Source organism: Triticum urartu, chromosome 3A, assembly GCF_056163025.1.
Source record: "Triticum urartu cultivar PI428250 chromosome 3A, HENAU_Tu73, whole genome shotgun sequence".
NCBI lineage: Eukaryota > Viridiplantae > Streptophyta > Magnoliopsida > Poales > Poaceae > Triticum > Triticum urartu.
Genome location: NC_141875.1, coordinates 5,439,440 through 5,457,331, shown reverse-complemented (window position 1 = coordinate 5,457,331; position 17,892 = coordinate 5,439,440). Strand labels below are relative to the sequence as shown.

The 17,892-nt window shown below is 45.2% G+C and overlaps 1 protein-coding gene across 1 annotated transcript; it reads right to left on the bottom strand.

Moving 5' to 3' along the window:
- Positions 1–13,013: 13,013 nt before the first annotated feature.
- LOC125542284 (ARM repeat superfamily protein) lies at positions 13,014–17,645 on the bottom strand. Its single transcript, XM_048705249.2, has 2 exons — positions 17,255–17,645; positions 13,014–14,205 (listed from the first exon to the last, which is right to left on the bottom strand). Exons 1-2 carry the CDS (start codon positions 17,551–17,553, stop codon positions 13,404–13,406), a joined length of 1,101 nt encoding a protein of 366 aa, XP_048561206.2. The 5' UTR covers positions 17,554–17,645; the 3' UTR covers positions 13,014–13,403.
- Positions 17,646–17,892: the final 247 nt, after the last annotated feature.

The following is a 17,892-nucleotide window of genomic DNA, read 5'->3' as shown; positions in this document are numbered from 1 at the left end:
AAAGCTCCACGACGGCCGTTATACTCCGGCCACTTAGAAGCTGCTCAGTGAAATGCCCCATAAGAAGAGACATGGGATGAAGATGAACATTGAGTCATTCACACATGGGCCAGTCACGATCACACCTGTAAAACCAACGCAAACCAGACCAGGCAATGAGACAAGAAATCAATTTTTGTAGAGACGGCGAAAGAAGGCGACCACTCTATTATAGAAATGCATTTAGGACCCCCAAAGAGACTATATTATTAGCTGATCAAAAGTCAGACAATCAGATGTTTAGCAAGAGCGGAAGAGCCCGCAGAAATCAACAAGATGGTGGTTGCAGTTCAGTCTGATATGATCGAGAATTGAAAGCTTAGGATTAAACCTTTGGTACATGGAGAGAATGAGATTAGACCGATGGCTGAATGGTCAGTCTAATATTTCCTCTTGAATTATCCTTTTCCTTTTCAATAAATGAAGATGTATGTCTACACCCATATCTATGAGCCTCATCTGTGATTGATCCCTGCAGGTCCATCTAATTTCCAGGTTTTATATCTGCACACACTTGGACACTAGCTTGTCCAATTATTTGTTCCCTTTTGCCTATTTGTCCATCAATTTTCATCGAAAGGGACACGTGATCTTCTGTGTTCTCAATCCCTGATATTACACTATTGATAAAAAAAACTTGCATGACAAGCATTGCATGCGAGATCAAAAGCTAATATCTTAACAATGTATCTTGGACCAATACATTTTTTTCTCTAGAAAAAATGAGATGATAAGAGGTGGAGGAATTCAGAACCTGTCGGAGAGAAAGAATAAATCCCACTGATCGACTATTGACCAAAAGAGGGAGTTAGCAAAAGTAAGACCTAATAAACTGGTAAAGGTTTCTAGATAATGTCAGGAACCATAAAGACACATCCAATAGGTAAAAGAAATACTCCCTCCATCCCAAAATAAATTACTCAACTTTACACTAACTTTGTACTAAAGTTAGTACAAAGTTGAGTCATTTATTTTGGGACGGAGGGAGTACATCGGAAGAGGATGCCGACCTACAACACGCATATCAGGATTAATTAGACCAGAAATAATATATAAGACTCATGCTACACTATATTTATTTTGGCATAAAGATGTGTTTAATGTTTATTCTGCACAATAAAAACACAAGCCAGGATAAACTTGCACCATGAAGTGTACTATCTTGCTTTAATAGATACCAGAATCTGATCACATAGTCAAGTGGGGTTTATCAGGGGTTGCATCACAAAATGCTTATGATGAGCGGTTCTCAGACGTAGTTATCCATAACACGGAAATATGACAACGGCCCTTTCTTTATCAATGTTCTTACAGAAATTTTTCTTTAATTCACTTATTATAGAAGTTATCCTGTAAGAGCCAACTGAATCAAGGTGATGCCGAATTCTTATTTTCATATATATGCCTGAAGTTGTAGAAGGATTTCGACATGCACCACATATGTTTTGTTGAGAAAACTATGTTTACGTGTGTCCTCTTGAAATTGTCTTCCTCTTTATTAACATCCAATTAATCACATAAGAAAAATGAATTATGTTTCAGTGTTTCTCATTCACGGAAAACTCTTTCTAAATAAATAAATAAGAAGTTGTATTAGTGCTGGAATGACCTAATCCAGCCCCAAATAGACAACCGGTGTACGTAGGTCTATGTCGACGGGTTAGATCCGGGTCGAGCATGAATGAACACATGCAAGCCGTGGATCACAATTATGGAAAGTATCCTTTTGAGCTCGAGCTCTTTGAGCCCGGATGAACAGTAAATTCATAAACAAAAACTGAACTTTTTTTTTGTGGTATACTTTGGCAAATGTTCTAAGTGTTTGCAAATTTTCATCATGAGATCACAATCTGGAAGGTGTTGCAAAAATAAATCAGTGTTCCAAAATACTTTTGAAAGTAGCATTTTCAGAACATCGTTTTTGTTTTTTTGTCACGCCTCCCTCGAATGTGATCTCATGATGAAAATTTTCAAGCACTTATAAAATTTGTCAAAGTTTATCGCAAAACAAATCAGAATGTTTTGAATTTTTTTCATTTCATTTCGATTTTACTGTTTATGCAGGCTCATTTGAGCCCGAGCTCAAATACTCCAGTCCACATGTGAGCCATTTTTAAGATTAGGTATAATTAGACGAGGCGAACCGCACGATCGATCCAACTTGATATATCCAGCCAAGGCCTCCATGGAATATCTCTAACTAGTGATAAGTAGTTGGCCATCAAATTTCATCTCCATCACAGGCAAGGAATTATCACTCAATAATTAATTCTCGAAAGTACGCGCATCTTACCTAGCAGCAATAAAATATAACGTACTCTGCCTTGTGCATGTCGGCTGCTATAAAGTTTGCACGAAACTTGCTAGCGAGGCAGCACAAAACTGAAAAAGGATGTATAGAAAGACAGATTAATGTAATCCCAACTAGAAAAAGATCAGACTTAATCTAATGAGAAAGTGGTGGTGTTCTTGGAGTCTGATGAGGCAGGCATCCATGATCTATGATGCATGTGATCCCATCCATCATCCATGGATAACTCTCAAGCCAAGCCAAGCCAAGCCAAGCCAGGGAAGGCATATCAGCTTTTTCTCTCGCTCTCTCACTTTGGCTTTACGGCCACCCGAGCCTGACATCATCACATATGCATATCATAACGCTGTTCCGTTCCGTTGCGTGCTCTACAGGGGCAACGGATTCCGTCCGTCCGTTAGCTAACGGGCGCCGACGGTTTGTTCTTCATTCGGTTCTACTAGTAGTACAGTAAATAGTAGCGCGCCCAGCAGCCAAGATCAGTCTAATCACAGTCAAATTAGTACTAGTATACTATATAAACCGTCGATGAAGCGCTAGCAACATTTGGTTACCGACAATTTGCGTACGGATCAACCACGGCGGCGTACTACTGGTAAACTCCGTGGTAGCATGTAGTAAAATCAAATTAACCTGGCTCTCGTTAATTAGTCAACTTATTTGTCGTCAAAAAAAATATATTAACCAACCAACACAAAGACGACTTAGTTAATTACGCTGCGACTGCGGGATGCTCAACATACGGCCACCTGCGACAGTGGTTGGAGCAGTGTACTACTGTATACCGTAAGCAATACGAGTAATCAAAGTAGTACGCCGACGTATGTTTACTTGTGCGTGGTGTAATCCCTAGACAGGCTGAACTTAATTCATCGATTATCTTTACAACTATAATATGCTTAATTTGTGTATCTACGTGTACACTAGTATACAACTCCAGTAGTGGAGTGCTTGTTGAGGAGTACCCCTACCTCGTGTACGTACGTGCGGATATTCTATGGCAGGCACCAGCTAGCACAACTTGATAAACTTGGCATTTTTTGCCTTGTGGTGGGAAAAGAAAACCTGGCAAATTAATCGGGGGAGAAACCTATAATTAATTGGACGCCTCTTCAATCAAGGAGCTAAACAGTCTGCGGTGCCATGCATACGTGCGTGTACATGCCACATGCAAACACATGTACTCTACGTGGTACGTGTACAGTCCGCGGTCGATCGTCCCAACAGAGAGTAGGCACAAACATGCGGACACTGCTGCGGCTAACATCTAGCACGCCGAAACACTCCGGATGGGTATTCTTGAAATGCAAAAATGACGGGATTTGTTATTGTTTTCATTCGGCTTTGTCAACCTATTCGGTTCAATTTCGATAGCTTATTGAGATGGTCATGTATTGTGTAGGAAGATGGATACTCATTTTGGTTTTGGGAAGAAGAATACATCAATTTATTGATAGAAAAAAACTTAATAGATGTGTGTGCATTCCTTGGTAGAACTGAGGCTAATGATATGGCTGCATGTGCAATTAGAGAAGAAACTAGAGGGGAAGCAACGTCTACTTCTTTAGAATCAAAAAAGAAGAATGAAGAATGCAAGATCAAGAATTCGTAGATCAACAACGAAGGCATGGAGAAGATGTTGGTCCAACTAGTGGAAGCAGTTCTAAAAGTTGGATATCTTCTAAAATACCTAAGTGCGGTTCTTGTTTTCTTTGGTCTTACTATTCTAGCAAAGATTTGGTGAATTATTATGTTTCCAAAGCCCTTAAAAAAATAAAGAAGCAAAAAAATATGTTTTCATGCCCGAAATTGAAATGCAAATTACTGATTTACGGGCCGGCGCAGGCGACGGTCCAGCAGACCCCGTAAAGACTTTTTACATTTTGCGGGTCGGTATTATACGGGGTCTGCTAGAGATGCTCTAAGGATGAATACTTAGCTTCAACTCAATCAGGCCGACCACGGAATAGATTCACATTTGGTTAGCGACAATTTGCGTACGGATCAACCACGGCGTACTTATGCACCTGGACGGAGGGAGTATCGTTGAATTCATAATTAAACATAGTTTTAATGATGCTACTTATTGCATAAGTAGTATGCCATCAAAAATGTTAATGCATACCATCAAAACGTTTATTGGTACTTTTAACATAGTTTTTAATGATGTGTACGTTCTGCATACTAGTAACTAATTCCTCTTGTCTTGTCGGTACCAACCTTGAAAATCGGCGTCTGATCTCCGGCCCTGAAGATATGCTTCCGAGTGACTGATCACCAGCTATAACGTGCTACTGTTGAGAGATAGCACATGGACACGTTCGCTTGCACCGCCGGCCCCTCCCCCCTGCCTGAGTCCTGCAGCTGCCACGCTTCCGACCACTGTAGCATGCTCCTGTTCATCGACAGTACTGTACAAGCTACTACTAATTGTTCAAATTACCACCACTGCACAAGGAAATATATAGGGAAGATGATGGCATGGCATCCATGGCCATGCTCTGCTTTTGTTTAGTTGCAACTGGGCGATCCATCCATCCATCCATGTGAAAACAAAAAAAACTCTATAATGAATCTGCAGCAAATCGTGCCTGACTGCATGGATCGATAGATGTCTAATCTTTTTTAGCTGGGGTGGAGCGTCGACCCATAGGCCAGCTTAAAAGATACTCCCTCCGTTTCGAAATAAGTGTCGTGATTTGAGTTTAAATTTGAACCAAACCACGACACTTAGAAGATGAAGCTGCAGCAACAACCGGAGTAAACCATACCAGCTAGCTAGCTAGAATCGTCGATTTCAGCTCAAAGTCTATAATCTTTCTCTGTGCTACTGCTACCGGAGCAGCATGAAGAGCTGCAGATCACAGTACCAAGATTAGTCCTAACGGATGCGTGATACTGACTATACTTAATTAGTCTTGCCCTGATGACCGCCCGATGACCAAGCCGGCCTCCAACTAGCCTGCCTGACCATCAGGTTAACTACGTGAGTTGATGATCACAAAGTGACAAAACAACATCAGCACGCGTTTTGTCTGCTGCATCGATCGACGTCTGGTCTGATCTCATCTGATACACTCTGCAGTGCAGCACGACGTGGCCGTCCTGTCTGTCTCTACACTCTGCAATGCGCCCGACTTCACTGTCACTGAGATTCCACGTGGTGGCCAACAACAACTGGTTGGACGCATCACCGTGTTAGGGTACATGCAAGCTTTGGTTACGATGAATCGATATCTCACATAATCAAACAGTTGCACAAGTGAATTCATAATAATCACACGTTACTGTATCTGTATGTATGTATGTATGTATCAATATAAAGGGCGTCGTTTCTTACATGAATCAAAAAATAAAATTCAAGTTCAAGTAGCACTTGTTGATATCTTTGGTTCAAGTGATTGAATCGAATAAAAACTGGTTCTAGAACGGAGAAGATGCGGAATTTCTTGGAAGTTGCCGAATGGTTCGCCTTATCTTAACTAAAAGCGCTTTTGGAGCCTGGGAACAAACAATGTGGTAGGCTAACTAAGCACAGGAGACACAAATAAAGCACATAGCATTGCAACAAGACGATTGTTTTTGTATGGCACGTCATGTCCAAAAACAAATTCCGTTGGGCCCGCTGACGAGCCCAGCACTCGTCTTGCCGAAGCCGCCGCGGCCGGACACCAGCATATTCCAATCCTCCCCGTCGACAAGAATGGTGGCATGATTATCCTAATTAATTAACTCTTTACCAAAGCAACGCATCTTCTGACCTTAATCGGAACCTGAAGATGCAAACGAACAAAGCAGCAAAAGATCAGATGCAAAAACGAGTGTTGCAGCCCAAAGCGGAAGCTCCAAGCAAAAATTAAAGGAAAAGCCACATACATGATCAGGTCATGATGCAGCATAGGCATTTCCCTTTGAGACGCAAAGAGAAAGCAGAGGCGACCAATCGGCAAGCTTTCTTCATGCGGTCAAGTAGGTCATGATCACACCCCTAAACCAAATTAAAGCAACCCAGGCCAGCCAATGAGAGAATAAAGATTTTTTTTAGAGACGGCGAAAGAGAGCGACTAGGGTGTATTTATAATCTGATATTCACAAAATCTGATACTCATCAGCTAAATCATGTCGAAAGAGTATCTGATGAAGAGTCTGAATGTTCACAAAATTTTGGACTGAAGTTGATATGATATGATATACAAAAACCAAAAAAGGCCACAAGAAACCAGCAGGAACTTGGCTGCAGCAAGTTGCAGTCTGATATGGTCTAGAATTGACAGCTTAAAATTAACCCTTTGGTCCATGAAGAGAATGGGATGCGAATGGTGGCCGAATGACATGAGACAAGTTAACCACAAGCAGAGTATACCTTTAACAGAGCCCACAAAGACCAAACCAGCAGCATGTGTAGTCAGAAATTAAACAAGATCAGACTACTAATTTCACAAGGTAACTGACCAGCTGGTTAGGCTCCAGTGTAGGCATTAATTAATTTAGTGGGTACTGAACATCCAAAATGTGATCAGAAATGAAGTTTACTTGGCACAAAAACTAAGTTACCAAGAACAGAGCCAGGTTTTTTGACATAAAGAGTGGGGAACTTTAACTTTATATCATGTATATGTACAATCCTTTCTTCAAAGGAGATTTCTCTTTCTGTTTCTTTTTCTCTTTTCCTTCTTTTTTTGTTTACACTTTTTCCTTTTGGTACATGCACAAAACATGGGAAGGGGAAGAAAATTCCAGAGTACACCATAACAGAGTTCACAAAGACCAAACCAGTAGCATGTCTAGTTCACGGAGAGAACTAGACAGATGAGACTGCTAATTAAGCAAGGCAACTAACCACCTGGTTAGGCTCCAAAAGAAGGCAATTAGTGGGCACTAAACATCCAAAATGGCAAAATGTGATCAGAAATGAAGCTTACTTAGCACATAAACCTAAGGTATCAGGAACAGAGCCAGGTTTTTTTCAGACGTGAAAGAGTGGGGAACTGTAACTTTAATTCATGTATGTACAATCCTTTCTTCAAAGGAGATATCTCTTTTCCTTTTTTTTTGTTTACACTTTTTTCCTTTTGATACATGCACAAAACATGGGAAGGGGAAGAAAATTTGTCCTTTCTCTCTCAGAACAGCACACAAGATCAGAAACGGAAAAAGGAACTATGTCATCAAGAAGCTTAAGTGTTTGAGGAGCGCTTACACCAGTCACTCGGTCCCGTCGAGGCCTGGACCGGCATCTTCCAGCAATCTCAGTCTTCCAGTTGCGGCGAGCAGCTTTTGTAGCGGTTCAGTTGCCTTCTCATGTGGGCATGCTCACCTGTTGTCAGGTCAGTGCGCATTTGCAACAACTGGGCTCATGGCAAATGGAGGAGATAGCACAGGATAAATTCAATAGGGTGGTGCATCTCAAGTACCCGTTCTTGACCTCCTGGGTGAAAACCCTAGGTCTAGCCTCTTATCGATTGTGCCTGGCAATGGCGGCATTTTTGGCGTCGCTACCCTGATGAAGCCATTGATTGAAGTTTGCTCAGACTTGATCTTCATGGTGAAAGCCCACGATCTAACTTTCGAGTGTCGGATCCGACGACGGCGTCGTCACTTATGTGTTGTTGAAGGAAATATGCCCTAGAGGCAATAATAATGTTATTATTTTATTTCCTTATATCATGATAAATGTTTATTATTCATGCTAGAATTATATTATCCGGAAACATAATACTTGTGTGAATACATAGACAAACCAGACGTCACTAGTATGCCTCTACTTGACTAGCTCGTTAATCGAAGATGGTTATGTTTCCTACCCATAGACATGTGTTGTCATTTGATTAATGGGATCACATCATTAGGAGAATGATGTGATTGACATGACCCATTCCATTAGCTTAGCACCCGATCGTTTAATATGTTGCTATTGCTTTCTTCATGACTTATACATGTTCCTATGACTATGAGATTATGCAACTCCCGTTTGCTGGAGGAACACTTTGTGTGCTACCAAACGTCACAACGTAACTGAGTGATTATAAAGGAGCTCTACAGGTGTTTCCAAAGATACATGTTGGGTTGGCATATTTCGAGATTAGGATTTGTCACTCCGATTGTCGGAGAGGTATCTCTGGGCCCTCTCGATAATACACATCACATAAGCCTTGCAAGCATTACAACTAATGAGTTAGTTGCAAGATGATGTATTACGAAACGAGTAAAGAGACTTGCCGGTAACGAGATTGAACTAGGTATTGAGATACCGACGATCGAATCTCGGGCAAGTAACATACCGATGACAAAGGGAACAACGTATGTTGTTATGCGGTCTGACCGATAAAGATCTTCGTAGAATATGTGGGAGCCAATATGAGCATCCAGGTTCCGCTATTGGTTATTGACCGGAGACGTGTCTCGGTCATGTCTACATTGTTCTCGAACCCGTAGGGTCCGCACGCTTAAGGTTTTTGATGATAGTTATATTATGAGTTTATACATTTTGATGTACCGAAGTTTGTTCGGAGTCCCGGATGTGATCACGGACATGACGAGGAGTCTCGAAATGGTCGAGACATAAAGATTGATATATTGGAAGCCTATATTTGGATATCGGAAGTGTTCTGGGTGAAATCGGGATTTTACCGGAGTACCGGGAGGTTACCGGAACCCCCAGGGAGGTATATGGGCCTTATTGGGCTTTAGTGGAAGAGAGGAGAGGTGGCCATGGCTGGGCCGCGCGCCCCTCCCCCCCTAGTCCGAATAAGACAAGGAGAGGGGGGCGGCGCCCCCCTTCCTTCTCTCTCCCCTCTTTCCCCCTCCCAAATCCTATTCCAACTAGGAAAGGGGGGAGTCCTACTCCCGGTGGGAGTAGGACTCCTCCTGGCGCGCCCTCCTCCTGGCCGGCCGCACCTCCCCCTGCTCCTTTATATACGGGTGCAAGGGGCACCCCTAGACACACAAGTTGATCCACGTGATCATATTCTTAGCCGTGTGCGGTGCCCCCTTCCACCATAATCCTCGATAATATTGTAGCGGTGCTTAGGCGAAGCCCTGCGACGGTAGTGCATCAAGATCGTCACCACGCCGTCGTGCCGACGGAACTCTTCCCCGACACTTTGCTGGATCGGAGTCCGGGGATCGTCATCGAGCTGAATGTGTGCTAGAACTCGGAGGTGCCGTAATTTCGGTGCTTGATCGGTCGGGCCATGAAGACGTACGACTACATCAACCGCGTTGCACTAACGCTTCCGCTGTCGGTCTACAAGGGTATGTAGATCACACTCTCCCCTCTCGTTGCTATGCACCACCATGATCTTGCGTGTGCGTAGAAATTTTTTTGAAATTACTACGTTCCCCAACAGTTGTTACCTTCTTGGAGGTGTCGCTTTTGAAGAACCTTCTTCGTGGTCCTTGTGTTCGCATGAGATAGTTGGTCCAAATGGTTATGGTTGCACATCGTCAAATGCTGTTTGTATCGCTTCATGACATTTTTTTCTCTTTCCTTCTTTTTCTCTTCACTTAGGCATAGCTTTGGTCTTGTATGACTTAGCTCTTTGGCATCATGATCCTATGGTGTATGTCTGTTCGGTGTGCAGAGGTCGGATGTGGCTTATTGTAATTGTATCCCTCAATGCTATATTATGAGTCAATAAAAACGCCCTTTATCGTAAAAAGATAGCCAGGGAATTATTGTTTGTACAACACTACAAAAACACATAATATGTTACGTTATTTCATTATGATTGATAGAAAGTAATATTTATTACAGAAATTGAAGAATGAAGAGGATAGGAGACATTTTGCTGAAAAAAGTATGGTTCGCAAAATAATTTTGTCCATGTTTGAAAGACCACATTGATCTTTTTTGTTTTATATTGGTAATTGCTAGGAACATTCACATGTCATATTGGTTGTCAAAATTTTGTTTTTCGAGGAGGACCACCCTGGTTTCAAATCCTAGCCCTGCCACTGTGGGAAGATGACGGTAAGTATAAACATCACCGTGGATCAGCGACTTAGTACATACCGTTAGTCCAACGCCTGTATGGTTGAAAGTGGTACTTGGTGCGGAGCGCGTCGATGACGTCAACCGCGAGCTCGGCCTCGGCCTCGATGCCTATCGTTTTCTACTATGTGAACATCTTCGGTTTCACTAGTGTGTCATGACCTCACCAGAATTTGGGGTCATCAAGAAAGAGGGTTTCAAACCAGTGGCGGAGCTACATGCAAACCTGATCTTTGTTCACGCCACCATCTCCCGCCTTGTCGACAGTACCAAACGGAGATGGGCTGATGACACCACGCCCCTTGGCATCGTCTTGCGCCACTGGCCTCAGGTGCGTCATCGATAACTGGATCTTGTGGGAAGCTTCGGTTAGGAGGAAGAAGGATTGAACCGGATCACATGTCAAAGTTGAGGATGCATCGATCGACCAATAACTGGACCTTCCGGGAGGCTTCTTCAGTTAGGAGGATGATGAAATTGGATCACATGCAGATGCAGATGCAGATGCAGCAGGGCCGCCGCGCCCACGCATCGTGATGTGGCACGCGTTACCATCACCGGCTGCAACGTGCTACTGTTGAGAGAGCGCACATCAACACGTATGCTTTGCACTGCCCGCCCCCCTGTATCCTGCGGCTGCCACGGATCTGATCTGGCTTTGCTTCGGACCACTGTGGCATGCTCTTGTGGATCGATATAAGCTACTAGCAGTGAGCAGTCCTACTACACTAGTAGTATTAGTTTTTACAACTTACCACAGCTGGACACGGAAACATATGACGACGACCGATGATGATTCTAGTTGTGATTGGGCGATCGATCAACGTAGAAACTCTTTGTGAAGAATCTAGCTAGGAGCACGCACACACAATGTGGCTAACTAAGCATAAGCTACAGCAACAATGCCATTGTTTTTGTATGGCACGTCATGTCCAAACCAAATTCCCTTCGGTCCGCTGACGGGCCCAGCCCTCATCTTGCCCAAGCCGCCGCCGACACCGGCATATTCCATCCGCTGACCCTAATCGAAATCTAGAGACACGACCGCTAGTGATGAAACAAGGCAGCAAAAGATCAGATGCGAAAACGAACGTCGCGAAAGCTCCAAGCAAAAATTACAGAAAAGTAAACCGGCAGAGTTCGATCAAAGCAACGGATGATAACGTTAAGGAAAAGCCGCATACTTTAGATCACTATTTTAGTGGTCTAAACACACTTATATTTCTTTATGAAGGGAGTACATAATAATCATATGTTTCTGTACGTATATATCAATTACCAAAAATAAAATTAACATTCAAATGCCATTTGTCGTTCCCCGCCAAAACAAATGCCATTCATTGTGATATTATGCGGACTATGGCTCAACTGGAGTAGAATAAAAGCTGGTTCTAGCACTGAGGGATGCAGAATTTCTTGGTAGTTGCCAAATGCTTCTTCTTCTTAAGTAAATAAAAGCGCTTTTTGGAGCCTAGGAGCAGACAATTTGGCTAACTAAGCATAGCAGGCACACAAATAGAACATATAATATTATTGCAACAAGACGATTGTTTTTGTATGTCACGTCATGTCCAAAACAAAACAAATTCCGTTCGGTCCACCGACGAGCCCAGCACTCGTCTCGCCCAAGCCGCCGCCGGCGCGTCGGACCGCTGCCGGACACCGGCATATTCCGATCCTCCCCGACGACAAGAATGGCGGCGGCGTGATTATCCTAATTAACTACCTCTTTAGCAAAGCAACACATCTTCTGGCATTAATCAGAATCTAAAGACGCGGCCGCTGATGAGATGCAAAAACGAGCATCGCAGACCCACGCTCCAAGCAAAAATTACAGAAAAGTAAACCAGCAACGTTTGATCAAAGCAATAGATAACGGAAAGAAAAAGCCACATACATGATCAGGCCATGATGCAGCATAGGCATTTCCCTTTGAGACACAAAGAGAAAGCAGAGGTGACGAATCGGCAAACCTTTCTTCGGGCGGTCAAGCAAGTCATGATCACACCCCTAAACCAAATTAAAGCAACCCAGGCCAGCCAATGAGACAACAAAGCTTTTTTTAGAGACGGCGAAAGAGAGCAACAGGTTTTTTATATACGTATTATATCTAGATTATCAACATGCTTTTTGGTCCGGAAGAGACTATGTTATTGGCTGATGAAGAGTCAAAATGTTCGAAAAATAGAACTGGCTGAAGTTGATATGATCTAGTACCAATGAAAGACTAACCTTTGGTACAAAATCCAAAAGATGCTATAGTATATTACTAGGTCATGAAGAGAGTGTTCAGCAGGAGCTGAACAAAAGAAACTAGCAAGATAGATCATGGCTGCAGTATGTTGCAGTTCCATATGGTCTAGAATTGACAGCTTAAGTTTTTAACCCTTTGGTACATGGAGAGAATAGGTTGGGACAATGAGATGAGACAAGTTTAACCTGAAGCAGAGTACACCATAACAGACCTTACAAGCCCAAACCAGTACATGGAGAGAACTAGACAGATCTGACTGCTAACTAAACCAAGAATGTGTAAACCTGGTAAGGCTCCAAAGGTAAAGCAATTAGTGGGAACTAAGCATTAAAAGTGTGATCAGAAATGAAGTACACTTAGCGAATAAACCTAAAGATAATCAAGAACAGAGCCAGGTTTTTTCAGACACGAAAGAGTGGGGAACTTTAACTTTATATCATTCATGTATGTACAATCCTTTCTTCAAAGGAGATGTCTCTTTCTTTTCTTTTTCTTTTTTTCTTTTCCATTTTTTTGTTTACACATTTTCCTTTTCGTACATGCACAAAACATGGGGAGGGGAAGAAAATTTGTCCTTTCTCTTTCGGAACAGCACACAAGATCGCAAGCGGAAAAAGGAACTATGTCATCATCAAGAAGCTTAAGAGTGTTTGAGGAGCGCTTACACCAGTCACTCGGTCCCATCGAGGCCTGGACCGGCATCTTCCAGCAATCTCAGTTCTTCGTTATTCTTCTTCTCCGCTATTTTCTCTACTTCATTCCATTGCAAGCAAGCAAAACAGGTGAAGGTTGAAGCACCATCATCTTCAAGCGAAGGAAGCCCGGCGCTGCAGGTGCCTCAAGCTCTGCTCCATGCTGACCTTCACCATCTCGGCGAGCATCTTCTTGGCTTTCCCACCACGGTCCTCCCCATCGATCTGAGAGGCGATGTTGCTGACGATGTTCTCCAGTGTGTTCGGCTGCAGCTTCGACCTCGAGTACGGCGAGTTGCGCAGCAGGTCCAGGAGAGCATGAGCCTTCACTCTGGACTTGGGGGTGCCATGGGCGGTGAGCTCGAGAAGGCCGGGGATCACGCCTTCGTTCAGAATGGGGTCTCTGTATTTACTGCGGTCGCTCTCGCACATCGTGAGGAGCGCCCCGACGGCGTGCTCTCTGCCTTGAAGGGAGCCTTCCTCGAGCACCTCCACGATGGTGAGCACTCCGCCTTCCTCAGAAGTCAGGGCCACCCGGCCATGATCGAAGGCGAGCAGAGATTCCAAGAGGGCGCAGCACTTGTCGGTTGTTTTGGAGGACCTCTTGCCACACCTCAGCAACTCTAACAAAGGGGGAATGGGCTGAACAGAAAGGATGGTTTGGAGGTTATCTGCAATGGTGGAGAGGTTGTAGAGCGCCAACACAGCGTCATTCTTGGCCTGTGGATTCCCTTCTTTGAGGACCTTCACAAGGAGAGGGATTGCCCCGGATGCGCTTATGATGGGCTTATTTGTGGATGAGGCTGAGAGAGTGAGGATTGCAGCAGTTGCATACTCCTGCAAGTTGAGATCGCTCGACTGCAAGTAACCAAGCAGCGGCTCAAGCGCACCAGCGTCCAGTATCTTGATCTTATTCCTGCAGAGATGAAACAATTCCAGTTTAGGGACAATGTGCATGCATCATAACAAATCTACTGCTCTGCAAGCTAAAGATTTCAGGGAAATATTACTAAGCCAACTCCACATTTCAGATCATAATCATGAAAACAGAGAACATCTGGGTAAAACAATATACATGTTGTACTGCACATTCTCAAGGATGATTACATTGCTAGCTTGCTTGCATGTATTAAAGAAGAAGTTTCATCCATACGTAAGCTATGTCAGAGACGACTTAGGAACAGTACAAGGTCCACAATAGGGCCGGGTTAAGTGCTAGACAATGACGAAACAGTGATCCTGTACTCAGTAGACAGTTAGGCCAGCTATTGCAGAGATCTAAATTGAAGGCTCTGCTGCTGCTAGGATGGTGTCCAGGACGGCTGAGAGCTGGACATGTGAATTTTACACCAAGATGGGAACCATGATGTATACCTTTGAATGTTCCAGTTTAAATCTAACTAGCCAATTACTCGAATCCCTCGCAGATACTTGATTACTCGAATCCCTCGCAGATACTTGATTAATCCACTGACTCGGGGTTACAAGGGTAGCAACAAGGAGGAGGATACGACGGCCGGTCAGTCTACAGTTGTTGGATGCCCCCACGCTGGTTTAATTGGTTGTGGTGATTACTCATTTGCAACATCAGATAGTCCTCTTTGATTCAAAGGATTTTTTTCTCAATGGGTTGTTTGATTCAAAGAGGCCCTTAGTGCTCACAAAGGGAAAGGGTTACTATGAACCCATGGATACAGAAACGGGAGCGGAAATTTTGAACGTAGGGGAGTGGATTCGGCCTCAGATTAGCATTAGCACATTGATCCTCGCCGCCGGCAACACGAGTAACACCTACTCGATACGCACAGTTGTTGCCGAGGCTCACACCATACGCTGTCATCACCGGCAAATTCATCTCCGCGAACAGCAAAAAGCCTCGCTCCATACGGCAAGAAGAAGAAGAAGTAAAATCAAGAAGTGCGCAAAACGGGCGAGAAAGAATCACAACTCAAATCGGAACAAAACCCCAAGACTCCCAGGAGATGAAACAACGTTATACGGGAGAGCGGCAGTAAGATCGAACATCCAAGAAGAAGGAAATCGCGGCCAGATCCGCAGAAAGTGCTCAGTGGCGGCCGCCCCTGTGCCCCCTGGTTGAGGGGTTAGGGTTTTCAGATCGCGGTGCCGTGCGCTCCGCTTTTTAAAGGGCTTCTGGAGGATGGACGGATGGGCCAAGAGCAACGAGGAGAGTGCGGCCCATGGGCCGAGAATAAACATAGCCTGGTGGTACTTATCGGCCGGCCTTATCCATGGCCGTCTGAACGGACGGAACCAGATCTGATCTGATCTCGAGAAGAATCAAGACAAAGAACTTGATTCCCTCATCGCTGTTGGCACCGTTGACATCACCAGACTAAATGGCAGTGAAAACTTAAAAGCAAGGCACAGAGAACTGAAGGATCGGCTCAGGTCTGAACAGAACAGTGGGCGATGAATTTACCTTACCCGCTTGTTCACCCTTGAGGAAACAGAGTAAACAGAGGGGCACATACATACACGCAGGAGGGATGGATGGGGTCTGGGTTGATTCAGGTACGCAGCACCATGCTTGTCTCACCTGACCGACTCCCATCTCCTAACCGCAGGTTGGTATCAGTATCAGCCTATCAGGCCTACCACCAACGACCTATGAGGTCAACATACTCTACATTTGTAAAATTGTATCTTGACCGCGGCAGTTGGAAAGGGGCGAAAATATTAGGCAGCAGCCCAAGAATTCTCTTCTCTGCAAGAAAGAAGAAAGAAGAAAGAGAAAGAAAGACCGGTTCCTTCCTGATGCTAGATTTTCCTCTCGGAAGCCGCCAACCGGGATACGGTGGTTGGCCAACTTAGGTCAGCGTCCAAATCAGGCCAACAGTCTGCTCTGCTCTAAACCCACCGTCTTCTTAGCTTTCCTCTTTGCTGCAATTTCTTAGTAGAAATCTATACTGTCCCTTGTAGGGAGGAGGAGTAGGGGCTGCGTCTTGGTTGAATGGTCACCGGAATGAAATCTCTGTGCCACCAGCAGATGCACCGCGCGTGGAAGGGAAGAAAAGAAAAGGATGATGATCGATGATGCCTTACCTGCTAGTGCTAGATGATGATGTTGATCCTGGTGATCCTACACTAGAAATCTAGAATATGCTTGCCTTGCTGCCTTGTACTAAGAGGCTAATTTTTTGGGGGGGAATATATCTTCATGGTAAATACTGTAGAATCAACCACACGACGACATGATAACACACTACAGATTTTTACCACCGGTGGCTGGAGATTTGATTTCGCCCCAACAACCACGCAACTGTGCGGCAATCTTTTTTTGTGGCGGAGGACCTTCCCACGGAAGGGTTGAGGAGGGGGAGATATTTTCTGATTGACGGGCCGAGGAAATCGAATTGCTAAGCCGCCACGACTAAATAAACTATCCATTCGATTGGGACCAATCGAAAACAAACCAGAGCCAGTCCAAAAACCAAATTCAAATAGGCCCGTGCAATAGCTAGCCGATAAATTCCAAGAAAATTCTGCACGCTCGCTGCAAAGTCAGCCACGCAATCAATCGAGAAGGAGATTGGTGACTTCAGCTTATAAAATGAATTCCAACTTGTTTGCGGAAATTTGACAAGTCAATTGGGAATTGAACAAGGAAACTGTCGGCGGCGAAAATATCTGAAATTCGAACCGCTTCTAGCGAGCCAGCCTAGGCGGAGATTACCGGCTTCATCAGGGAGAAAGGGGACAAATTTCCGAACTTCTTCAAATCATTTGGGTAAAATAGTAGCAAATCTAAGCAATTGGTGGGGTGAAATTTTTTAAAAGACGATAAATACTGCCAAATAATATATCGGGAGGGAATTCGAAGCTCGATATCCGAAAATCATGGAGATTAATTAAGTTTCAAAAGCAGAAATTAATTAGCATCGGCGCTACTGAGGGAGCAGGACAGAGGATAAGCAGGGGGAAAGGAAGGAAAGGGGGCTACGCACCTCTCGTCGCGGACGGCGAGGTTGAGCAGCGCGAGCAGCGCGGCCTCGCCGGCGCCGTCGGGCGCGCCGGACCGGAGCATGGCGACGAGCGGCTCCACGGCGGCCGCCAGCTTGCGGCGGTGCCGGGCGGAGGCCCGCGTGAGGCGCCGCACCTCGCGGGCCGCCTCCACCTCCCCGCCCCGCACCCGGTCCACCAGCGCCCGCAGCGCCGCCGTCTCCGACGGCCGCTCCGCCGCGCCGTGCTGCTGCCGGACCCCCGACGACGACGACGACGGGCTCATCGGCTCCGGCGACTCCATCTCAGCTCCGGCTTCAAGGGGGTAGGTAGCTCCGCGCTATGCTCGTCTGTGTCTCCTCTCTCGCGTTGGCGTCGCTCGCTCGCTGGTGGGATGCGAGGAGGGGAGGGGGTCGGGCCGTCGTGGTCTTATTAGGGGAGGAGGGGAGGGGAGCACGGGCGGGGGTGGATGGCGACGGCGACCTCAACGGGGGAGTAACGGCGACGGCGACCGCGCCGTTCCGTTTCGCTGGCTTTCCGTTCCGTCGAGCGCTGTGCGTGTCGGCCGCGGGCATGGGGAACCGCGGACGGCCACATATGCGGACACGTCGGCTCGAACCGGCCGTCGACACGTCTGCGCCGC

Excerpts from the sequence above, each read along its gene's own strand:
- LOC125542284 (XM_048705249.2), bottom strand. The coding sequence starts at position 17,553 with ATGGAGTCGCCGGAGCCGATGAGCCCGTCGTCGTCGTCGTCGGGGGTC. Across the intron at positions 14,206-17,254 it reads CTCGCCGTCCGCGACGAGAG|GAATAAGATCAAGATACTGG; the intron begins GTGCGTAGCCCC and ends TCATCTCTGCAG.